Source organism: Hesperophylax consimilis, chromosome 1, assembly GCF_061612785.1.
Source record: "Hesperophylax consimilis isolate HC1 chromosome 1, BYU_Hcon_1.0, whole genome shotgun sequence".
Taxonomy (NCBI): Eukaryota; Metazoa; Arthropoda; class Insecta; order Trichoptera; family Limnephilidae; genus Hesperophylax; species Hesperophylax consimilis.
In genome coordinates, this window is record NC_142836.1 from 29,435,557 (window position 1) to 29,462,529 (window position 26,973).

The window sequence follows — 26,973 nt, forward strand, 5'->3', positions numbered from 1 at the left end:
CTTACCTCCAAACGATTTTTAACCGTCTAGTTTCCGAAAAGAAGGGAAAAATGAAGAAATAAATCGAAATGCTCAGATTTAACAAAAAACTGCTTTCTTTGGGTTCTCTATTTAGATTCACCAGTTTTCCCGCTTGTACTACGAGTTTCCGGACACCGTGTATAAGCAATATCCCACCTTCTATGATCTGAGTTCCTACTATTCTAAATTTAATTTAAACATTTTTTAAAAATATTTCTAAATAGTTCTCCTTTCCATTTCTAAATAGTTTCCTTGGTCTTTATTATTTTTAACATAGACCAAGTAGGATTTCATAATAACGATTAAGTTATGAGTAACATTAGTGAACGAATACTTCTCTATTGTGCACGGCTAAACGACGAAATTAATTCGCAAACTTATACACTCCGAGAGGCAGTCCAAATTAAATTGCGGGTACTTATAGAGCGCGGCTATATGATTATATGAATAGGAACTACGTAGAAACGGGCCAATTTTCAAAGAAGCAATTATTTCTGAAACATGTGCGGAGTCATTTCGTGGTTATTTACTCGAAACGTACTGCCGGAATTGGCTTGTAAACCTCTCTTGTTCTAATCATGGGATTCTCTCTTTTATAGGAAAGGTATAAAAATGATCTCACAAAATTAGGGTAGTACAATTCAAATTAATTGGATCCGACACATCTGGTTTGCGTTTTATTTAAAGCTTTCTTAGTGCGTTAGCCTCAAACATCTACCCCGAAGGGAAAAAGATAGCTATAGCTCTCTCTCATCAGGACGAGACCGAGAATATCCTTCACTCTGGAAAGAGGTGTATGCATTTTTAGAGTATGTAATTATTTGTTTCGCTAGAATATGAGTTGTCAGCCGACCCACGTGTGTAATTATGCGACTCATAAAACGCAACTCGCGAAATTGCGCTCGTTTGGTCTCAGCCTGAAGGCGACGCAAGACTCTGATAACGGGTGTTATTCCGACGAATTCGTATCAGTAATATCTTTTTTTTCAGGCCGATGCTTAAGGGTGTAAGGTATCTATGTTCATGATAATAAAAACAATACCCTACCTTTAAACTATTTTATGTAAAACGGTTTGAAAAATTTATAAATAACGGTGCGAACCAAATTTTATTTTTCTAGACGATGAATTGGTAACTTTCTGCGATATTCAATTAGAAACATTTGGAATTTTAATAGTACGTTTATCAGAAGTAATTAAAATAAACCGCGCGGAAAGATCAATTTTCTAGGCCTGTAGGGAAAATTCGACCGTAGGTCCGTCCAATATGCCGGACCGCTCGCCGAATATTTTTGTACACGGGTTCTTCACTTACGCCGTTAAGATTCCGACTTTATTTTACAGTATTGTGTCGTCTTCATATTTAGGTTTTTATAATCTCAGCCCTCTAGAACGATTAAATTCAACAACCGCCTCTGATTTGTAATGATTTCCTTTAATTATTTAAAAAAATAATTATAAATCTACCAGTATGCCAATATTGTCGGTGTTTTAATGGAATATTACGATTTTAAAACTGGCTTTGTTCTTTTATCGTGCAAAATAAAACCGATAAGTGAAACAATAAATTGCCATCGCTCATTTTGTCTATTTTATAATAATTGTCAATTTCCACGCCCAGATAATTTGTTTTCCAATAATTGCTCATCAGCATTTTGAATTATTTATTTAACATATTAATGGTGCGTAGTCGGGATACACGCCAAACGCGCGCCCAACATTTGTACACAGTTGACATTTGTCACATGAGAACGGGTCGCTTCTACGATTCGTTCTTAAGTTCAACAGCTCGGCTATGGAACGAACTGCCGGCCTCTGTGTTTCCTCCCTCCTACAACATGGGACTCTTCAAGACCCATGTTCACTCCTTCCTCTCCACAAAAAGACCCTCCACACAGCATCCCCAAAGATAACATAGGCCCTGAGGGAAATTATTTTCTTCAGGGCCTCCTGTGTGGAGCTAATATAAAAAAATGACATTTTAATATAATTTTGTATTATAAGATTCCAACTTAAATTAATGTCTGTTCATGAAACGTTGAAATTTACCGCAATTATTTTTTTAATGCTAAAAATACATCACATCTTTACGAAGAAAACTTCGGAATTATTTCTGGGAAGAACGAGACCTTTGAATGTAATAAGACGGCTTCTTGTGTGAGTGGGTATTACGACAATGTTTGTGTTTCTTGTTAGAGAACAACTTATCTCCGCCATCATAGACTATAGACACACTAACACAATTTTATCATCATCATGATGATAATATCGTGATGGTTTTATTATACGAAGGCACATTCTGACTTTATGAGTAACGATGTTGAAAATATTTTTTTTTTGTTTAATCGTAAGTCATGAATTTTAATTATATTTGAAATGTTGTTTTGTCTATTTTGGTCTGTTTTGTGGTCCCATGCCTCAAGACAGATAATGTCAACCCACAAAAAACACAATTAGTGTGTGCAGGTAACATTATAGTGTCAACAAGTATATTGTCAGTGATAATTTTTTCTTTATATATTCGATAATTTGATAATGTGGTCGGAAGGCGAAACAGTCACGTTTAAAAATAATTACAGAGCAGAACTTGATTATGCTTAAACCGTTTATTTTATGAATTAGATAATATTATTGAATTCATACATAAAAGATAAACTTTCATATTAAAAGAGTTCTTCAAATTAAAGTTGATAACAATAAATACTCGTGGACAAATAAAATAATGATTATTTTCTCTTTAAGTTTCTAATTGTAAGATCGTCACAAATTATTTGTTTTTGTATTATGTAACTTTATTGAGTAGATCTTTGTATTTTATAAAATCCTTCCGTTCCATTGAAATCGTTCCTAAATTCATATAAAATTTGTTTTGGTTGAGTACACCCTAGTATATTGTTTTTTCCAGATTTTCGCCAGATCAGAAACTCAGAAGTGCGTCAGTTAAGTTGTGTATTTTTCTATAGCCTTTATTGGAAAACATGTCTCCTAATAATTCTGGGTCGTGTTTTTTATTACGTCCGTACTAAAAATAGACGCAAAGAAAATGGGCTGTTCACATCGGCAAATTTGTCACGCAACAAAAATACAATGTGACGTCAGATGAAAACCCTATTTTAACCCTAGCAAAATAATGATTAATTCATTGAAAGCTATTGGATTCATTGGTCAATGTAATATCAGTTTTATTTTCATTAAAATAGAATTTAATTAAAGTAGGACCCTGTCCGGTTTACCAAGGCCTAATTATTATTTTATTTATTACTATTTTTAAATTAAAATTATGGAACTACAGCCTTTAAAAAAGCTTCAATGAAAACTTCCTACATTGAAATCCAGCTTGCGGAAATCGAATAATCTGTATTATAATTATCATTGGCAGGTCTCACAAATTCACCTCATAAAGCTAAAATGAATTAAAAGGGGAAGATATGTTACTGAGACAACGCACTTAGTTTTACTGAACTAGGTCCAGTGGACAATGGACATACTTGAAATTCACTGCGTTTAGTATCGCACATAAATTCGTCCGTCAGTCAAGCTGCCACAAACACGTCGCTCTAGACTTTTTTTTTGTGAAAAAAAATACCTTCACGTGCTTTTGAGCACAAATCATTAACGAGCAAAAAACAGACCTCATAGAGTTTCTTTCCATTCGTATATACACACAAATATTTTTTTAACATATAAAATAATTTTTACAATTATTTTTATAAGCAATAATTGTTCGCCTGAAACACTCATCCACATTGAAAAAATCTCCTGATAAAAAATACATGACGCCAACGGGACTCGAACCCGTGTCCATTCGATTTCCGGTCGAAAGCTCTGACCACTGAGCTATGGGGGCTTATTTCTTACCCGAGAAAATATTCAATATATGCTAGTGATTCATTCAACAATTACTGCTTTTTATATTTTTTCACCTGAGAACAACCAACTTTATTTTTATATGAGAAAGGCATTGTAAGTGCTAAATCTCTCACTAGATGGCGTTGATACAAATTGTATACATTTTTTAGGTGAAATACTTGGACTTGTCAAATATTATTTATTATTTTTTTGATAAATTAATGTTTTAAAGACAAGATTTTATTTATGCATAGCACAAAGGATAACAATTATTTTTATAAGCAATAATTGTTCGCCTAAAACACTCATCCACATTGAAAAAATCTCCTGATAAAAAATACATGACGCCAACGGGACTCGAACCCGTGTCCATTCGATTTCCGGTCGAAAGCTCTGACCACTGAGCTATGGGGGCTTATTTCTTACCCGAGAAAATATTCAATATATGCTAGTGTTTCATTCAACAATTACTGCTTTTTATATTTTTTCACCTGAGAACAACCAACTTTATTTTTATATGAGAAAGATAAATAAAATCTTGTCTTTAAAACATTAATTTATCAAAAAAATAATAAATAATATTTGACAAGTCCAAGTATTTCACCTAAAAAATGTATACAATTTGTATCAACGCCATCTAGTGAGAGATTTAGCACTTACAATGCCTTTCTCATATAAAAATAAAGTTGGTTGTTCTCAGGTGAAAAAATATAAAAAGCAGTAATTGTTGAATGAAACACTAGCATATATTGAATATTTTCTCGGGTAAGAAATAAGCCCCCATAGCTCAGTGGTCAGAGCTTTCGACCGGAAATCGAATGGACACGGGTTCGAGTCCCGTTGGCGTCATGTATTTTTTATCAGGAGATTTTTTCAATGTGGATGAGTGTTTCAGGCGAACAATTATTGCTTATAAAAATAATTGTTATCCTTTGTGCTATGCATAAATAAAATCTTGTCTTTAAAACATTAATTTATCAAAAAAATAATAAATTTTTACAATTATTCACAAGGTTTTTAACTACCCAAAAACTGTAAATGTCGAAATGAAATAAAGTGAGATAGCGAACGTAGCAACAGTTAAGAATAAAAAGGACAACCTCTACTGGCAGTGAAACTTCGCGTACAGGGTTCTGAATTCGTGTCATCTCAGTCACACCTGTGATATAAAATTTAAGTGAGTATTTTTTTTTTGTAGTAATTCGTCTTAACTTTTAAGTACGTAAAATCTGTCTGGTCCTGTACCTATTTCGTTCATAAACAAATTTTATTTTTTCCATGCAAATGTATCTTGGTCACATTAACAAAGTTTTAGTTAATAATTTACTGGAAACACTTGTGTTTTGTTACTTGCAACATTTTGAGTTAATTTTGTCAGACAATAACTTGCCTATTTGTATTGTATGTCGTTGGAATAAATCCGTAGAATACCCACGATAGATATTCAGCTATAATATATTTTTTCTAATTTTAAAACCGTTCATATTCCTGGTGGAATACGTAAATCGATTTTTAAAAAAACCGTATCGTCTTCGGAATTTGTAACAAAGATTTTAAGAAAATCAGTGGTAAACAAAGTGATAATAAATAAATTGTTTTTAAAAATCTTAAACGGAATATACAAATTTGAAGATACCATCAAAATTATAAGTTAACTCAACGAAACCTACATACTTTAAATGCTTGTAATGAGGATATTTACGAAAACTTTTTTTTTTGGACTTAAATGCATATGATTTCAAATGTAAGTATATTGACTGTAATAATAAAACTAAATATTCTAAAATAAAGTGCATTCTTTCTACTTATATATCCAAAAATATATTTTTATAACTCTACTGATAACATTCTCAAAACGTAAATGTAAAACAACACAACAAAACAAAAGAGATTCACACTACCGCTGCGATAAGACTATTTGCTGGTCAGGTGGAATTATCATAAAAGGGCCGCTATGTGATGTGATGACTATCGAGCTTTCAGAATATATATTTGTTGTGGTTTTAAGTTCTAACAAAGTAAATGTTTCCGACTTATGGCCAGCTCGCTCCAAACAGATACTCGTCTGTGCGTTGTGAGTTCAGTGGCGACTGTAATATTATCATTCTGTAGCTTGTACGAGTATATATGATGTCGTCATCAGTTTCGCCTTTGTATTCAAAGCCCTTCATTAGCGGTTATAACTGTATTAGTAAGTCACATTGATACCTACCGTAGAACGCAGTCATCCCAATCTTCGAGTAGTACTTTCATTACAAAATTTATCACGTTACGGGATAAACTAAATAAAGTAGCAGCCTTTATTTGGAAAAAAAAACTCATAATAAAATTTCCTTATATTCAGGGATGCCATGGTTTCACAGGCTCCAGAACTCAGCTACACTACGAAGCTCGAACGACATTTTAATACTAGTAGATATTTATTTTATTTTATTTATTTGTAAGAAACTAACAGCTTTTACAATATATACAATGATAGATATTAATATACAAGTTAACTGAAGTCAAGCCACAGAAGTTTCTTATGCTAAAGTTAATTGGAAATGAAGTTTTAAAATATTAAAATTATTTTGGTGTTCAAGGAAGGGGAGAGGAAGAGGATAGATGCTCCCGATACATTCCATACTCTCATATTAATAATCGATCGTACGCATTACTTCATATCGATATTTCTTTAGGTTATTACCAAAAATGTCAATGCTGTAAAATTTTGTATTATATTGTGCACATATACGGGGAATTGGGGAATTTTTTCGAATGTTTGTTCTACACGAGGGTAGATAAAATAAATCAGATTGTCGGGTTGATCTAGACGGAATATGAAGATTTATTAAATTGGTAAGTTCTGGTGGGTCCAGACCATTATTAAGGATTTTTATTTTCCAATGTTAAGAGTGCAACGGGGTTATTTAAGCGTGCTTTTGTAAACCTTTTAACAAGTACTGTAAAATTGATCACTGTTTCAACTGAAACAATTTTTTTTGCTATATGATGACACTATTATAAAATACTTTAATTTATTGTGTAGTTAAACCAACTGTTCATAACGAGTTCGATCTGATACATTTAAACCCCCTACTCACCATCCGATTTGCAGGACAGCACAACTGCCAACCGAATTATGATTATTCCTACAAAGGTAATAATAATTCGGCTGGCGGTTTTGCCTACTCATCAACCGATTTGCAAAACCCCGCATTCTGTCCTACAAGTTGTACTGCAAATCGGATGGTGAGTAGAGGCGCACCACGAAAATAGAAATTAAACGTCGAATTGCTAAAATAGTGCTGTGATGGGAATTAAATAAAGTAACCAGTCTTCGACATATTTGATTTATTCCCTTCCGTGAGTATGAAGGCAGACTTATTGTGTTCACGCCCCGAACGCCGGCAGTTTTTGATACTTACTAAAGACTTACACCCTCGTGTTACACTCACCCTTCCATCGCCTTACGGTACGCCTTCGTAACAAATTTCGGTTTCAAAGATACTCGCCTGACCCATCAAGCCCCTTGGTTAAACTAGCCCCGCTATAACCTCTTTATATTTAGCACCTTTTAAATAAATGACTTTATCATCCACCCTGTTCAGATTGAGAGACTTCCTTTGCCAATGAAGCGTGTGATGGCGCGTTACACATCGGGCTGTGGCTTCAATTTGGCTTGAATTTTCCTTCGAAAATTTCCCAACATTGTTTTAAAGTGCAACATTGTGTCCATCTGGTCGAGGAAAATTTGCCTTGTTTTTAGTTCTTGATAGTTATTAAAAGGTTCTGAAAGTTATACCTTATAGAACGTGCTCATAAGTTGCTTTTGATTTTAGTTTCTGAAATATTAATCAAATTCACGAGTTTATTTTACGCACTACTTTTAACTCATTTTTAACTCAATCTCGTTTGTCCGATTCTCACACAACCCTAATACAAAAAGAACTATTTTTCAACAACAAACAATTGCTTCTTCTTACTCACATTTCTAACTTCTAAATAAAAATACCCCTTGGGGACAGTATTTTAAGAAGGGAGTCTCCTAGAGCCATTATACAGTCATTCGAGAGACGAATAAAAATATTTATTAATTTATTTTTAATTAATTATTTAACGCCCAGGGGGCTTTTACATGGTTGGTAGTATAATTTTAATTTGACAGATACTTTGAAACATAAAAATAAGAATAAAATTACATTTGATTAAAGTTATGCAACAAGTCATACAAACACAAGAAACAAAAACAAAAAATTACAGCTATTTGTAGGTTTACATGATGTGTTTAGGAGTATTGTTGAAATAAATGTTTTAAATGATCCACAAAACTTGCCAAGTTGGTGTTGAATATGTCAACATCACCCAAGTAATGATTTCCCATGGTGTGATGTCGTTGTATCGGAGAGTGGGCAATGTAGTTACGCTCATGTGTGCTGCTGTAGAATATTGTATTTTGTCGTGTTGTTACTGTGGGTGTATGTATGTTTATGATTTGCAGAAGTTCACAATAGTCGAATTTAGAGTTTAGTATTTTGAATAAGAACGTTAAATCGTTTATTTTACGTCTATTTTCTAATGTATGTATTTTTAGAGTATTTAATAAGAAATTGTATTTTAAGTCTTCGACAGGAATATTTAATTTAAAATTTATAAAACGTAGAAATTTTTTTGTATTCGCTCAATGTTGTTTATGTGAATTTTGTAAGATGGAGACCAAACTACTGAGTTATATTCAATTAATAAAGGCTTGTAAAGAATTAAAGTTTTTAGTTGTTCTTAATACGAAGCCTAGTGTTTTCATACCTTTGTTCACAATTTGATGGATATGATTGGTGAATATAAGGCATTTTGGACCGCCGCCCCGAGAACCATTTATCGGATAACTAATACCTCTGCCATAGGTCACCTCAAGTGGCTCGCTACGTTTGGTGACTTGGTAGGAGTGACCGGGTTCATAAGGGCTGAGGATTGTCTAGTTATTGGCGTCGAAAGCGTCTACTCACTTATTGCGTGGCGGATCGGAGCGGAAGAGACTGGTTTAAGGAGACCTTTTGACCTTCAGAAGGACTCTCGACCCATCCTTCAGATTCCTACCCACTCCTCATACCTTTTTCCTTCTCAGAACTTCCTTTCCTTAAAAAACCCCTCCACGCAGCACCCCCAATGATGATGATATAGGCCCTGAGTGAAATTATTGGATTTAATTTTTCTACGTCTTATTCCAACACGACCCCTAGAATATTTCATGCACAAATAATTATTTTCTTAGTAAATAAATTTGAAAATATTTAATCGCTGTTGTAGGTATTCGGTTGTATAATGTGTAAATATTTAAAAAATATATTCTGACGTACCGTCATACAAAAATTGACAGATTTAAAATAAAATAACCCCCTCTGTTAATATATTTAAATATCTAGGTACTGTCCTCAATCTCTTTTATAAAGCATTTGTTTTGTGTCCAGTTTTTCCTTTGTTTTTATGTGATTTTTACTGCCCTTAATCTCTTTTATAAAGCATCTGTTTTGGGTTCAGATTTTCCATTTGTTTTATGATATTTTTCAAAGTACGATAAAAAGGTAACATGCAAATAAAACACAGGTAAATATTTCCGCCATCTGAGTTATTAAATATTCTGATTGATTTTATTACCCCTGAAATGAATTTTCCGATTTGATATCACAAATATTTCACACAAATAAACGAGAATGAATTTCACGGCGAATTGACGGAAATTCTGTTCGGGAGTTGTGTATCGCGATTTTGATGAAAACTGCTGACGTTTCTGAATGCGCACACTGTTTTATACGGTAACCGGATAAATCATCACATCTTTAAAAAGTCATGAAAAGTGATGAAACAAAAACTTTATTAACTGGGTTATTTAGGTTAAAAAAAAATTTTGTGACTTTATATCACTTTTTAAAAGTGTGTTGAATTATCACTGTGTTGAGTTATCATGGAACCGTTTTATACTATTACTAGCTGACGTTTACCCGGCGTTGCTGGGGTTATCATCATTAGACACATACCATCGCGGGCTTTTCTGTGGGCCTTTTTAAGATATACTCATATAATTCCGTAGTTCATTATTTTGATGTATCTCATGGGGTTTAGCCAGCGTTAGCAATGTAGTACCCGAAAATATATTTTAAAGACTTGATTATAAAACATCGGTTTTTCTCTACTTCCTATAAATATAATATGCATGTATCATATATGTTAACCTTCCGGAAGAAATTCTCCAAATGGTAGTGAAGACCCTATCAAAATCCGCACAAACAGACAGACGCGGATAGCGACTTTATTTTACACTATTTAGAAATTGGAAATAACATTCGATATATTTGTTACTTAATATTAGCTAGTTACATAGTAGGCTTTTATTGAACCCATTCTACTTTTTTTGGCAACTAAAACTCCAATGGTTCGAAGCGCGCACTTCAACTTGATTTTTTGTGAGTGCTACCTTTTTCTGGCTCCTTCGGCACAAAAGGCAATAGTCGACTGACTCTTAGATCTTTGTCGATTTCGGGCTCAATTGAATCCGCAAAATTGATTCCCTTAATGAGAAAAGTTGGTCTGTTCGTTAGGCTGCAAGATGAACTTGGCCGTGCACGTTTGGAACATATTTTCATTATTAATTTTGTCCTTTATGGCCAATTTATTGAACTTCTTCGTCGTCATCTCATGTATTTTTTAGAAAACTTGGTCCAACCACAATTTTTTTAAAATCTTTTTGTATTCTTCGATAGGTTTATTGACGTGAACTCCCTATTAGACTAGGTGAGGTCCCCGGCGTTGCCCGGGCCTTACGCAGAGAGTATAAAGTAGACAGTGACCCTCCTCTTATTTTGAAGGTCAAGAGAATAAAACTGTCGATGTGTATAAAATCACATCCACCTCGGGTGTCACATGCACACTTATATTAATAGATATTTCTGTCGATTACTTTGCTATTTTCATAGCTCTGTGATAGAGGATGGGTGTAAATTCTCTGCCAAGATGTACAGGATTTATTATCAAACTTTGTTTTGGCACGACATTCGTATCAAAAGCCATATTCGAATCAAAAATTCCATAGGACTAAATCTGTCTTAAAATTTCTCTAATCTCCAGCTACTGTTTTAGGTCGGGTTATATCTCACTTAAAGCCTTATATTTATTTATTTATTTCACGCCTATTAAGGCTTTTACATACATATATATAAAGAAATATTTACGAAATTATACATGAAAATAGTTCAGGAAACGACTATTTAAAACAATCGCAAAAAAATAAATATCACTAAACTTGATCTACACAGCATGCAGGCACAAAACATAAAAAATCCAAAATATTTTTTTCTGTTTCAGTTGACAAAATTATTATGTGTTAGTCAAATCAAATTAAATACCTTTATTAAAATATTCCACTACTTGATGAAAAAAACTTCAATAGGGTATGCTTTATATTGAAATTGATGTACTAAATATATCAACAACATCGTATCTGTTTCCTAGCTGTTGAATCCGTCGCATAGGAGTGTGAAATTGGGACGTTGATATAGAATTGCTACAAAAATATGGTAGGTGCTGTCTTGTAACCGACCTGCTTGGAGTATGAAAAGAGATTACATATAATAAATCAGGGGTATCAAACATTGAAATTTAGTCAAACTGTTACATTTTTAACTCTAAACCCGGCCTTGACCTAAAAAACAGTTATTTCTATATATGGTATTATCTATTTCTGGAATAAATATGTTATCTCTAACATTAAATGTACATTATCGATAGTGCGTATTAATACAATAACGTTCGCTTACAAATAAACTAGATGGAATTGTATGTATTTTCCCGAAAATGCTGCCGTCTCGTAACGAATGTAACCGTATGTGTGTACCAGCCCACCACCGGTTTTCGTTTCTGTTCTGAACGTAAAATTTTATGCTCCGCTACGTTCCTGTGAGGGTCTCCCGAGTAGTAAATTTATCAGGCACTTGAGTAAGTAGATGGAAGTGCGACCTATTGTAGGGTGTAACGGGATTAATTATTCACTGTAGATCTTCTCTACGTCATTCTCGTAGCTACAAGCTCGTGATGGATGAGGTTTATGAGATGGACTCGTTTTACAACGTATCTAAGTGCTAATTATTGGTTTCAATTTTGGAATACTTTGTCTGGAGTTTCTGCAATTTAATGGTCCTTACTTCCTACTAAAGCTTATACATAGTTATAAACACTCTCTCTCTATTTTTGAGGTTATTAGAAGAACAATAAATTATTTTCAATAATAACACTTTAATAAAATAGGTATAAAGAACCTACATAACTACAACAATTCAATATTTTCCTTTCTTACTTTATAAATTTTAATATCTGTTGCTTCTTGTACATTTTTTTTTAGTTTTAACATTTACGTACACATGTCTGATGTCTGTCTGTATTAAATCTTTGATTTGTGTTGCGTGGTTTGACTTAATAATAATAACATACATCGATGTAAGTTAGGTTGTTTATACTATGTAAACAAACACCTCGGTGATAGCTATTTTAGTTTGCTACTCGAAAAGTTTAAATTGACTATTGATGTTAAAATAATTAGTTGATTGATGTCTTCTACAAATGTTTCAGTTCGGTGTACCTGTTTGATATTAAATAAACAACGATTAAAGTTTGATTGAGTTTTACTGAACTCCCTCAATCTATATGAAAGTTAGCAAATCTACTCGAAAACTATTAAATCGTCCCTATGCGACCTCCAGAAAGACTAAACGGTCGAGTTATTAAAGACAATGTTGTATGCTGCATATTTGAATTGCTCCAGGGATAGTCGGTTGACAGTAGGACTCAATGTGCCGCATAATATTGTATTTTATTCCCAGTTGGAAGTCCGCACGTGTCGGTTACGTCCGTACGGATACGACCACCCCACTACTATAACCAGTTTAAGGGTGGAAAGATAGAACTAACATCTCGTTTCCTAAAGGAATTCTAATAAACACAGTGTGGGCTGACGATTATCTCCTCGTTTAGTTTGTCGACATTTTGAATGGGTTACGAAGTACAGCAATTCAAATTTGTATGGAGTATTTTTGCTTTTTATAACAAGAATGGTCGTGCTTTTTTGTTGGTTTTAATGTGTAATTTTGATGTGTGAATTCTTGTGGTGTGTTGTAAAATTAATTTAACATTTCGATCGATCTTTTTTATAATAAATATTATAGATTCCGCAGGCCACACGACATATGTCATAAGACGTATGCGCTAAGATTTAGATTTAATTAAATTAAGAAATATCTGATTTAAAATAGTTCCATTTTTGCTATTTAGTATCAAAATTATAAATTGGTCTTAGTAGCCTTCATAATTAGTTGGCGCCTTCCAATATTATTTTATGGCCAGGTACGAATTTCCTCCAATTCATTTTATTTTATTACTACAGTTTCCCCACACCATCGAAAGTTTGTGTATGATGAGCGATCCTGGGAAGAATGTTTTTTGTCAAATTCAATAGATTATTTTATCTTTCCAGGGATTAATGGACCGGTCGTAGATGAAACGATTTTTATACACGATCTTTTTACTCACTTCGTATAAACTGTGCCTACGTGCATAAAATGATTAAATGTCTTTATAATGGATTAGAAGACGAAACTTTTTTGTTTCTGTGGTTTCTTACATGTTTTTTATTTTAATTTTATTCATACTCTCAAAATGAACATTAACATTCGTATTTACATAGGTATATCCCTTTCAAACCATCTTGTAGGTTTACTACGGGGCCTTAACTAGCGGAACTAAATGTTCCCGAATATCCTGTTGCACCAATTTCCACATTTATGTTTGAAGAAAGAACGAGCACTAAATTGAAACAATCTCACGTAAAATCTTTTAATATCGTAGTTTGTAAAACCTCCATGGATAGAGAAGTATTAAATGCAATGTCATTAGGCTATTCGATTCCCCATATAGTATAATATGCAAACCAAAAGTTCAAGGAAGATCATTGATATCTTTCAATAAACCTATCTATTATCAAGAGTAGTTCATATTTAATAATGTGTAAGAAAAACCATACGAAATAAGAAGAATAATGTGTATATTATTTATGCATATTTAGGCATGTACCAACGTTTTTTCGAGTATTATATTTATATACACATATTCTTCTTTGTTTTTATTCGACTGTATTGCTAACATTATGTTTTTTTTTCTCTAACTTAAATTCAACTGGTTCAAAAATCTTTTCAATAGTTAAAATTGTTATATTGGTTTAATTAAAAACAAAGTGTATATGTAGCTTGTTTTCTATCTATCTGACATATTTTTATTTCATTGAGAGTTAATTTTATTAAGAGTGAGATAGGTAATACGTTTATAAATATGTAATTATAATTGATACATTTAAAAAAAATGTTTTGTTAAAATGTCTCGCCTTCGGATTCCACTGTATGCAGGCGGGATCTTAACAGGAAAAATTGACGGATTATGACATTTATTTTTTAACCTTTAAAATAATGTCGTCTTTTTCACCTCAGGTAGTTACAAAGTAATGAATTCCTTTGTCTCATGTTTTTCGCGAAATTTTACTTGTTTTTAAGCTGAATAACGTTTTAGGAAATTGTCTTCCTTTTCGAGTGACTGCTTAATTTAGGGCCCCTAGTTTGTGTGAAATAACAGTCTAAAAGCCTTTGCAAAGAGCGTGCCATGTTACCAGAATGAAATGAGCACGCCAGGTCTTACGTCAAATGTAAGGAATTCTGCATTGAATTAACAGTATGTGGGTTCCGTTACGTTTTTCGGCACCGAAAAGTAAGAAAATACTATGTACATATGTTAGAGTTCTCTTTATCCATTTACTATAATTTTTTATTTATTTTTTGTGAATTTAAAAAATCAGTAATACAGTCAGGCGATTTGGACATTTTGTTATAGATTAGATACTGAATAAAAAATGTTCTCAGTATTTGTGGTGTTTTTTCTTTACTTCCTGTAAGGCCCCTTTTACCCGAAAATATTTTTTTTTTCCGGTGCCCTTTCCTAATGGAGGTTAGCTATCATCAGAGCAATCTGCACCCGAATCCCGCTGCAGCTCGGAAATCACATTGACAAAAAATACTCTTATTTTCAGTGCCAGTGATCATTTAAATACTATTAATTTTATTAAACCTCGGCACCTTGAAAGAAGATTCAACAATAGTGGTATTTAAAAAATATCTTTTTTTAATACATCATGTTCCTGAAAATTTTATTAGGCCGCATAGGCTAAAGTTGTTCATTCCAAGTTTCAGAACTGAACTTAACTCCGATGGCCTCTTGGGAAGAATAATTACTGAACTAGATGAGCAGCCTCCGGATATAGACACTTTCCACCCGAGTGAAATATTATTATGATTTGGTTAATAGAGAAATGTAATTGAAAGATTGTTTTGAAAATTAATTTATTAATCGAAACATTCACGACTCCAAAATGTTATACGTTAAAATGGATTAATGGGTATTTGATTTCTTTCATTATATTTTACCGAAATCAATTCAAATTACAAAATTCTCTTTATGTACCTAATTATGTACGTGTATTTAAGGTACTGATTGCCACAATGAAGCATTCTTGGGCCTCTCCTCTTCCTTGTGTACATAAACGAACTTCCAATAATTGCTGGCACAGAATGTTCAATGTTTGCTGATGACACTGCTCTGTTATTTGAATGTACTGGAGACGTTGACGAGTTTAATAAACATGTTAACGAGACTTGTCAATCAATAGCAAACTGGCTGTTATCACAAAATCTGTCGCTTAACGCAAACAAAACTGAACTTTTAAAATTTTGTCCAGTACAAGCTACACCTATAACAAAAATGTTAACTTTAATAACAATCATATCGAACCTTCCCAAACTTGTGCACTGCTGGGAATCCAACTAGATGCAAATATAAAGTGGAAAGAACATGTATCTAAAGTTGTAGCAAAAATCAGCAGCTTTTCTTTTGTTCTAGGGACTCTTAAAAATATCTTAAACATCGAGTCAGTAATCACCGCATACTATGGATACGTATACTAAATGATAAAATATGGAATAGATTTTTGAGGAAACTCAGTAAAAGCCAAAGATGTTTTTATCATCCACAAGAGGTGCCTACGAAAAATTACAAACTCCGATCACCAGGATTCTTGTAGACCAATTTTTAAAAATCTCAAACTTCTGACGGACACATATATAATGGAGTTATGCCTGTTAGTTCGATCATCTCCAGAGAAGTTCCCACAAAAAAATTCAACACATAAACACGCTACAAGGTTCACAGAAAACTTATTAATCCCAAAATCAAACAAAACTATATTTCAAAAAGGACCACAACTACATGGCAATTAAAGTATATAACAACCTTCCGCGTAGCATCAAATAAATAACCGACATACTCAAATTTAAACCATCACTAAAAACATTTCTTTTTAACAAACTTCACTACACTTTAAATGAATACCTTACATAAATTAAATACCTCTGTTTTTTTATTATTTTTATTTACATTCTTTTGTTAACATGTAATTGTTGGGTTATGTAATATAATGTGTATTTGTTGGGTTAGCTGGAATAAATAGGATGTAACCTATAAGCTATACCCTTGTACTCAGTATTTTTATGCAATAAATGTGTTTAGAATGTTGATTGAGGGTATTGGGGGGAAATGCAATAGTAGATGTTCTTATCATTAAACCAAGTGTAAATGGATTCTTCTTTTCAATAAAACTGACAAGTTGTCTGCCAAAATGTATTTAATGTTTCTAATACTCGGTACAATATAAATAATGTCTTAAATAACCCTTTGCCTTTAAAGCTAAATATATTATTTATTTTTTTATTTCACTAAAATAAATTAAAGTTAATGCTAAATATGGATTTATACAGATATATTCATAAAAGGTAAATATTTGTGATCGACGTAAAGCCTTACGCCATCGTCATTTTTAATTTTTGATAATAAATAAATTGTTAATATTAATAAGATTAAAAAATAGCTGATATCGGAGTAAACTCTCATTGAAAATGTCCTGAGTTACATATTTGGTTCCAGTACTTCGAATTCTTCAAAAACCATTTCTCCAAATTTACAATGACTCTTTTTGTCCTTGGTTTTTGTATTGTCTGAATTGACATAGTAAAATTTCTTCTCATAATTTATAGGATCATTGAAAGATTTGATCGTATCCGCAACAGATTTCTGATCACTCGGAATATTGTCAGAATCTCCACCTTCTTGAATAGATACATTGTCGTGATTCTCCTTTGTTTTATGTGAAATTTCTTCAGTAGAACCTTCGGAATAAGTATTTTTACAAGCCAAATCTACGTTCCTATTTCTCGAAACTTTACTCTTCTCTATAACTGTGACATCCACTACGGTAATCGGATCCTTCATATTATTTTTTTGTATGTTATTATTCTTTTCAAGGGTTTGAGACTGTCGATCAATGTAACTCCCCGTTGAGTAATCGAAATGACCATCGCATTTTTCATGATTTTCTTCCTTTTCCAAATCACTGAACGGTGAAGCTACCATTCCTTTCCTGTAACTTTCAATCCTGCATATTTTGGTTTTGACAGAATGCTCAGTATCATAAATGAGTGGCGGGTCATCGTAGTTTTGGTTGTTCTTGGATTTATAAAAACGCCTTATACTTTGATCTTCTCCTGTCCCAGCAAGCTCCAAGCGACTGCTACAACTATTGGATTTGACTAGCTTAAACTTAAATCCTAAGTAATTTTCTCCATTAACGCTCCCATTCGTATGCTCTATTCTTTCTCGCAGATCATTCTTCTCTGTGATCTCGCTACACGAGCAGCACTTGCTGAACCTGTCTGCTTCATTGACGGACGCTGTTTCGCTTTTATCTATTAAGATTGGCGCGTTTTCCAGACATGCACACTTCCCTTCTGTACATTTACTTTGGCAAAGAGTACAGTCTCTACAACAATTTCTCTGAAGACCTCTAATCTCATCCATTATAGCTTTTGTCATAGGGCTTACAGTCGGACCTCTGCGTTCATTTAGAACCTTGCCTCCATAGTAAGTTATTGACGTTCCGCATTCTCTTATTTTCTGTAAAATGTCTTGACTAACATATTGACTTTCATAACACAAGCTAGGATTGAGAGATTCACACAAATATTCTTCACTTGAAGAACAGTAAATATTATCGTTGTTTACCTTGGTGGATTGAAATGGGCTCAACGCATCCGTATCATAATCGTGATCATTGTTTGAACTCAAGTCTCCACTCGAAACGCCACTTGATAAACTGGCGGAGTCCCATTTTTTTTGTCCGTATGATGTATCAATGGTTAAGAATCTCATCACCTTTTTACGAGTTCCAGATTTGTCCAACTTTGAATCCACGGAAAGATTTTTGTGAGAGATAGATTTTTTTGACATGCTGCTAGTTGAGTCACTTAAAAGACATGATTCCGAAGTCTCTTTAGGCCGTCTCATCCTCAGAGTCCCTTCGAACAGGTCACGAACAGTTTTTACGGTATCTGGGTTTGGAAGTTCTTCTTCAATTATTTCCTTGTTTACACGAATTGGGTGATAAAAGAAGTGCCTTTTTAGTCCAGATGGCTTTGTTTTCCTTTGTTTATTTTCTTTGTCTTCGGTTTTGTTGCTCTCGTTTTGTTTTGAAGTGGCTCCAGTAATGCGACAATTATTAGATTTTTTATAAGCAGTGTTATTTCCATTTGATTCAATTTTTGTTCTTACTGGTTCTATGATGACAATATTATTATTGACCAGAAGTTCCTGGAAACTATAATCTTGCAAATATTGCAGTAAGCCATCGAATTGTGCTTCTTTTTTATAGTTTGCTATCATGCTTTTCCGAAATACATCGGATTTCATCACTTTATATCGGACGTGGTCAAAATCTTCGCAATCCTGACTGTAACTCTTTGATTTTATTAAGGTTGCATGTTTAATATCATCACTTTGATGATCTTTCTTAATCCCACCAAGTTCAACGATTTCTATATCCGGTGAAAAGCTCTTGTATTCGGGTTCTGATACTTGTTTAATTAATAAAGCATTATGCGTCTGTGAATTGGCCGAGGCCAAAGTTAGTGTTTCTTGAAGTGTATCGCACGCCTTTTCTATAAATTTACTTGAATCACTTAAAATTCGCTTAAAAGAACTTTCCTCAATAATTGATTCAGCCCTTTCTTTTTCTGGACCAACCTCTTTTTTCCACACATCGGTTTCTGATTCAGATGGCGCCTTTTTTATGCTATCGACAATTTTGACTGTTTCTATTGATTTAATTATGTCTTCCACCGAAGTAACTTGGTTATCGTGAACATCATCTGGTAGGCATTCCCTCAAATTTTCAATGTTTTCATACGTATTTTCTTCAGGTTCGTGTTCTTCGCCAGGCTTGTTTTCTATTAATTTTGACCAATAACTTTTGACAGAGTGAATTTTTTCTTGATATTCCATGTCTGTTTTGACGACTTTTTCAACTTTTTCTGTTACATTAAAAATATTAGTTTTATGTACGTTACTCCCATTGGTTTTGTTATATTCTCTTTTAGTTGTTGAATTAAGTTGTTGGGCTGGATTAATTTCATTATCATTCTCCGTTTCGTGTAAACTGTTTTTCATTTTCAAGAATCTATTCGTCTCAGTATCAGACTTTCCACTTCGGTTGTCCTTTATCGTCAATACTTGTGGCCGAGACATTTCGGATTTTTTGTCACTTAGTATTTTCTTATCCTTGATTATGAGACGCGTCGGCGGTCTTTCAAATTTATTTTGTACCGCAGCTATTTTAATACTGCGTTCTTTTTTTACTTTCGGTATATGACGTAATTTTGACTTATCTGCTTCTATTGAAGAATAGCTGTATTCACTTCTTTGACTTTCGACTTTTTTGGGTATGGGATCAAACTTAATTTCTTCGTGAGGCTCTAATTCTTGGTTAGGTTTGTTCAAGAAAGCTTCAAGGGCTGACAAGTTGTCGGGTGGTACTGCACCACTTAGTCTAAGATAATTATTTTCGTTCGTTAACGGTGGCTCTACAATGATCGTTTGATGACCACTTAATGGAAGAATGGTAATATTTGTCCCTTCTTTCGCTTTGCAATTCAAAATATGTACTTCTTTCGTCTTAAAACTGTTCAACCGTTGGATTTGTTGCTTTTGACTACATCCGCCGTTGTAAATTTCCGATGAGAGGTATGATAAATTTCTTGTGTTTGATGATGATTGTTGATTCGATGTTAAATTAGGTGCTTTTATCTCATTCGATGATATAATTTCGTTGGGCGGACTAGGGGGAGCAAATATATCCGGAGATCGTAGACCAGGTTTAGGTTCTCTTTGTCTCAAGGAATAATGTTTTGTTACTGGGTTGCGCTTTTTATCCTTTGTTGTGTTAGGTTTAAGAGTCTCTTCTATAATTGAACCCGAGTTCTTCTCACTTTTAAAATATTTATAATTATCAGGAATATCGGGCAAATCAGAAATTATATTATTTTGTTTTTCATTTGCTAGTTCTCGTGATTCGTTAACAAATAGTTTTATCAAATTATTAACAGACAAGTTTTCGCTAAGGTTATTGGGACGTAAAGACGAAGTTGGATTCTTTTCTATGATCGATGTATAATTTTTATCGCTTTCGACCTCTATAATCGATCCATCGACCGTTACAACCGTGCAATTATTTGAAGATATCAATTTATCGTAAGATTGTATCTCGATATTGTTGACGTTTCCAAGTGATTTGTACGTATCCCGTTCTACGATGAATGTATTATCCTCTTCGTTAAGACTATCTTTTTCATTTGTAAGGTTTAAACTGTCGTCGCAAAAGTCGTTTTCCTCCAATCCAAATACATTTATTTCTGTAGAATTGTCTTCTCTTGTCTCAGGATAAGTGTTAACTTTATTTCTCTCCGATTCATCTGATAACTTCAGCCGTTTATTTTGGCCTGTTTTTAAACTTTCGTCGTCTTGCTGTCTTAATTTGGCATCAATTTTTTCCGATCGCTTTAAACCTTTGCTGATATTAATATCCGGCAGTGAGAAGTATTGGTTTTCTATTAGCGTTGTTACGAAGGGTTCGGTAGTTATATTTTTTGACGAACTGCTTTGTCGATATAAAGATCTTGTTTTAAATTCTTCGTAATGTCGTTTGTTTGTTGAACTACTATCGTTCGACTGATATTGTTTTTGATATCTTTCCAATGTGTTTTTATATTTAGCTTTTTGTTCGATGTTTTTCGATTTGATTTTGTTGACTTGGGTGTAAATTGATTTTAAATCGTCAAAAGATTTACTATTAAAGCTATTTCCTGCACTTTGCAAATTTAATGGAATTTCTATGAAGTTTTCACTGTATTTGGATTCACAATATTCATCTATTTTTTCAGCCAGAGAAACAGCTAAGTTTTCGAGTCTTCGAGGTGGGCTCTCTGGAGACGACGAAGATAATGTTATATATGACGTCACACTGATATTGTCTTTGTCAGGGGGTGTTGTTATTCTTTCCACAGATTGGTTCAATTCTTCTTCAGAATTAATAAAGCCTTTGGTCCTTTCTTTCTTGGCTGCAACTTTTGTTATTGTTTTCGAATCAATTTCATTCGTTGATCCGTCACTTTTATTTATAGATGTCTCATCAAACGACTCTGGATCGTCAGCGTCGCTTTCAAGTACGTGGAAGTTCGTTTGCGACTTCTTTGCATGTGAACCTTCTACACTGCTGTTTGATGATCTTAAGCTGTCCGATTTCTGGTATTCGGGCAAATAGTAGTCACTAGGGATATCTTTATTCGTATAATTATTTTCCGTCCGAATGAATAGTTGTTTATTTCTTAGAGGAACTGCGTATGAATGTATGTCGTGGTCAGTTGTTTCAGGAGAAGATTCTTTAAAACCTGCGTGGTTACCATCGAAATTATAGTTTTTGTGAATGTAATTAGAATCCAAACTATCGATTTCACTTGGGTTACGAGAGTAGGTGATTTCTTCCGACGGTTGTAGGTCCAGCTGGACTCCTTCAGTAGAAGTTGGCCAACCGTTTGTCTGCCGTTTATTTCTGCTCTTATATATCTGCGCGTCTTCATACAAACCTTCAGCCGCAGTGAGATTGGGTTCGTCGGGCGGATGATTTGGATTGTCGGAGATATCTCCGTAGCAGGAACTGTTGGATTTATTGTAGATTCTTTCGAGCGCTTCTTCCTTCGTCTGGTACTTGGATCGCGAAGGCGCCCTGAAACACACGGTATTAGTTCTATGATCACTTTATTACTACGAACGGAATGAATTCATCACATTAACCTCAACTCACATGCATGTCGTGCGTAATGTCGAATATTTATTTATGTCTGGCACGCTCAACGCCAGTAATTTAACATCGCTAATAGGGCTCAACAAGTGAAAATATTACAACACAAACAAAATATAGATTGTATTCCGAATTCCGAAACGAAATTCCTGGTTGATAATTTTCAAAAATGTGAAATGGGATGACCGAATGAGGAAAGGACTATTACCTCTCCTTGTAAAGTGGTCTGTCGGCAAGTCTCGCTCTAGGAATGAGCGGTCCCGTGCAGGTCTCCTCCCTGATGACGGCCAGCGACCTGGAGCGACGTAGGCCAGGCCCGGGCCCGTGGCCGGCGGGGGCGGGCGCGGTGCCAAGGGACGGGGGTACTGGTGCGGAGTTCTGCCACCAGCGCTCCTGCTGGCTGCGTGCTGTTAGGTGTCTGGAATGTTACCAACTGATATAATAACCTGGAAATTGTGGGGAATTTTACACAATATAAACAAAATTTTACAATTTTTAATACTTGACAGCGGCATGTATCTACATTTTATGCGATTATGTTTATAAAAGGTTAGGCATTTTTCCGCGGTCTGGTCGCAAGAAATAAGTATGCCATACCTAAAATATTTTTAATTGATTTGGCTTATAGAATGTAGGTCCAATAAACCAATATTTAAACAATAAATTTCTTGTATAGCACGTAAAAATTGGTTCGATTTATCACCCTGACACAAAAAACATATAAATGATAGGTACCTGAACTACCTACGTACGTTAACATTCCTTTTTTGTATTTCCGTTAGAAATTGAGTTCCGAAAATAAATTGGAGTTGTCATTCAGTAGTTCGCATGTTACTCTATGTAAACATGAACGTTATAGATTGTGTCTGTAACAGGTTACACTTAGACTAAGGAATGATTGATAATCGACACGCACCTCGGATGAGGGTGGAATTACGGTGAACGAGACCATCCCGATATTCCACGGTTTCCCTCGCCTGTTATTTTATTGATGTTTGAACGAAGGAGTGCCCTTATAAAATATACCCGGCAAATTGATTAATTATCTCTATAAGATAGATCGAAGGGTTGAATTTGGGTAGCTATCGGGGGATGTAACTAAGTGTGAAGTTGTTATTAAAGCTTCTGCGGATATTTTATTACTTTACTTCCGTTATTAATTTTTTTTCTATAAACTTTTCTAAATTAATAACACACCATATTTAATAAGTAAGTACCCTCCATTTGAAAGTTGACTCTGTTTTGATCATCTTTAGGCTGAAACTGTGACATTTATTTCATCAAATATAAATATTATGGATGAGTGATCGTAAACGTGTATAAAACGTTTACTTACTTTCTTTCATGTTGCTTGAGTGATTTGGAAAATTTACTTGGAAATGATATTATTGAACAGATTTCAGTTTTTCTCTCCGGAATCTGTAATCTATTTTCGAAGAGAATAAATTTAACGCTAATTTCGCGGTGTTATTCCGTGTCTGATTAACATTAGGTGAAATAAATATAATTCCTCCAAGGATTTACATGATGCCATGTTTTAATGCCATAGCGTTCGACACGTCAAGGGTTTCGCTCTGAAGAGCTAATTAGTGGTCGTCTTAATTTATGGGTTGGTGTTAAGGGTGTGTCGGGTGAAAACAGCCGCAAAACTTGTACGAAAATTATATATTCGGTTAATAATACTTTATAGTTTTTGATAAATATTCCCCCAAGGAAGCTTAAAAGCTAACAAGTCTTAATTAAAGTACATTAAAAAATTCGTATTTATATTTATATCGAGCTGTGAAAAGTTTTTTTAATATAAACTGTCAACAAGAAAATTCATTTGTAATTGTATAATAATTCGTGTTCAAGTATTTTTTAATTGGCATTGAAATCTACTGAATCAATGTTTGGATTCTGGTTTAGTGTAATATTTGTCAATAAACAATTTTTATTTAATATACCAACGTAATAGTCATGTACCTAGCTTCTAGAAACTAAGTACGTAGCACAGGAATTGGGTAGTGTCCTTGCTTTGCGATAGAACTATGGGCCAGATATTATATTATGTATCAAATCAAGTTCTTGTTAAACCGATTACGGCTATGGTAAACGTACCAAATTAATTACAAAGCGAACGGAACCTATATTATATCACCCTTAAGATGATTGTGCCTGTTTGTCGTGAATGTGACCAGATTAAGGGATTTCCACTTGGTTCAATCCATTCTACTAATGATATAGAGCTTTATGTACATGCCTTACTTATATTGGATCTAAACTTTGAATATCTTCCGGCACAGTTCGTCGAAAATGAAGGCTCTCGGTGAGTGTCTATTAATAGTTTTATTGTATTTTTATATGACACCTGACAAGAGCTTTCTCTGTCTGTATTGTATACAACCAAAACAGGGTGAACATTTTCCACCCGGTTGGATGACGATGTGATGCAGTTCAAGAGTTTTAGATGCTGGTCTTAAATAGGCCCGCATTAAATGTCAAGAGGAACGACAAAAGTCGAAAAAACATCTTATGCTACCCAAATGAACTCTGGGCGCCGAGTTTCTCGTTGGTTAACCGCGGATCAATTTTGCTTTCCTCGGGTACAATTTATTTATTTTTTATTATTTTCGTAACAAACGGTACATAAAAAAAATGTGTCTGATTGTTGGTGCCTTGTGAGTGCCCATTGATTAAGTTATTTTATTTAACAGTAGACTACAGGGAGTCAAAAGAGTTGAGTTGTGGCAAAGATTATTGCATGTTTGGAGAGAATTATAATGAATAATTTACCTATAATATTCGTCGTCGACCCTCGGCCGGGGCGGGCGTAGCTGCAGCCGCTTGTTGGCAAACTCGAGGTTCTCGGCCGGGTTGTCCAGGTACTCGAGGTCCTGCGAGCGGGGCGGCGCGGGCGGCGGCTGCGGGGGCGGCGGGGGCGCGGGGGCGCGCGGCCGGTACGCGAGCTCGAGGTCCGACACGGAGCGCTGCTGCTGGTAGCGCAAGCGCGGCGGCCAGCGGATGCGGTCCGCGTGCAGCTGGCTGCGCAGCGATACGGCCGAATCGACGGAGTGTCTGGAAATCATAATCATTCGTCTTTATAAGGATATCTTGCATTCCCCAGATCGGTGATGCACATTGCACAACCTCTTTTACATTAAGGCAATTGATCCATTTTCAAATTAAGTGCCCGCAATTTATTTATATTTTATTATAAAAATTATATTTATTATAAAAATGATGGATTAATCTAGTGATCCACGGACAGTTGACCGAATTTATTTTAACTCGTCCGTTTTGCATTTCGTCTGTCTGTAATTTTGTTTGTACGTTCCGATTCAAGATGATGGCCGTTTTATTGTTTCAGTGATGATTATTTTTTTAAATGTGAACTTGTCGTGTTTATTTGGACTACTTATTAGTCCGATAGTTATATGTCCGATGAAAGTTTGAAAAAAGAATTGTTATTGAGGTAGAGATGATTCTTTGGACAAATTGTATACTTCCTTATTTGATATAAGAAAATGTTAGTTAAAATATATGATTTATTAAATAAGAGAAAATTATAAACCCCCCCCTTACTTGTAAACGGGTTTTAAAATAACTACAATTATGTATGGTGAACGTTTTTTAATCAGTTGCGCAAAAATTTTAAAACACATTTTTTAGTAAGGTCCATACTAGGTCCATACGAACGCGAGGACCCGTACTAGTCTTGCTATTTAACGGTTCATAGGCCGATGGGTACAAGCTTTGACACTGTGAAACACTTGTATTTGCCTTGATTTCCTATATGAATAATAAACAATAAAATAACAATTGTTTATTATTCATATATCTTATCTTTCATACCTGTTCACCTAGTGATGGTCCAATTTATAAGTTTTCCAATTTGTTCACTCGCAAGTTGTAAGATAGTGACAAATGATTTAAGTTCCTATTTATCAGGTTAATTTTGAATTTACCTAGTTAAGTGATGCACAATCCTTTTGGCAATGGATCTGTTTATCCATTTATTATGTTCAATATTGTTCACAGGCCGCGAGGGTTACGTGTTTAATTTTGCTTCAATGACACTGCTATAATCAGCAGCCGCCGAGAACTAATATAACGAAACTAAACAATTTTCTAAACTTATACGGTAATGTTAAGCTTCTCAACATATTTTTTCGTTTTTGAAAAATTTGGACGGTCTATCAACACAGTTCGTGGGTTGTGCGTCGCTGACAGAACTGGGAGAGTTTATAGGGCAATGAAAATGTACCATCACGAAATGACATCGTTTCTTTTGGCGCGCCTAGGGGGTAAAACCGACCCTTGCGTAGCAAGCGTGGCAAGACGGGACGACGTTATTGTGTGGAAAATGGACGACACTCTTGCACGGAACCATTTGGTCAGCCTCGTGACTCGTTTTCTCTTTCCGCCCGGCCGCGAAAACTCTGCGTTATATTTGCTTCTATTCTCAATAAAATTTGTAATGGATCTATACGTTGATGAATTTTTAATTTGTAATAGGTATATTTACTTATGTTAACTTAAATAATAATAATTTAACTGTTTTTTAATCAAAAATATAAAGACTTGTTTACTTTCATTTTCACATCTTTCAATAAAAATCAATTTCGATATTTCACATCTGCCAGGCGTCCCGTGACGGCTATTCTATATCGTCTATAATCAAGACCAACACACTACTGTATTAGTTTGTAAACAGGTATACATACGGAGCAACAATACTGGTAGATAAAGAACATTATTTATTTTATAAAAGTAGAAGAATAATGGAGCAAGTCGGTGTAAAAAAAACAATACAATTCG

At 34.3% G+C, this 26,973-nt stretch overlaps 2 protein-coding genes across 2 annotated transcripts in view; one reads left to right on the plus strand and one right to left on the minus strand.

Annotated features, from left to right (window-relative positions):
- The window catches only part of MCU (mitochondrial calcium uniporter), a 245,994-nt gene that overhangs the window by 52,850 nt on the left and 166,171 nt on the right, over positions 1–26,973 (plus strand). The window lies entirely within an intron of this gene.
- On the minus strand, positions 16,465–25,241 carry LOC149426592 (uncharacterized). Its single transcript, XM_089635110.1, has 3 exons — positions 24,949–25,241; positions 22,382–22,591; positions 16,465–22,098 (listed from the first exon to the last, which is right to left on the minus strand). Exons 1-3 carry the CDS (start codon positions 25,239–25,241, stop codon positions 16,896–16,898), a joined length of 5,706 nt encoding a protein of 1,901 aa, XP_089491236.1. The 3' UTR covers positions 16,465–16,895.

Coding starts and splice junctions, on each gene's coding strand:
- LOC149426592 (XM_089635110.1), bottom strand. CDS start 25,241: ATGATTTCCAGACACTCCGTCGATTCGGCCGTATCGCTGCGCAGCCAG. Junction 22,592..24,948: donor GTCGACGACGAATATTATAG/GTAAATTATTCA, acceptor GTAACATTCCAG/ACACCTAACAGCACGCAGCC. Junction 22,099..22,381: donor AGACCACTTTACAAGGAGAG/GTAATAGTCCTT, acceptor CGTGTGTTTCAG/GGCGCCTTCGCGATCCAAGT.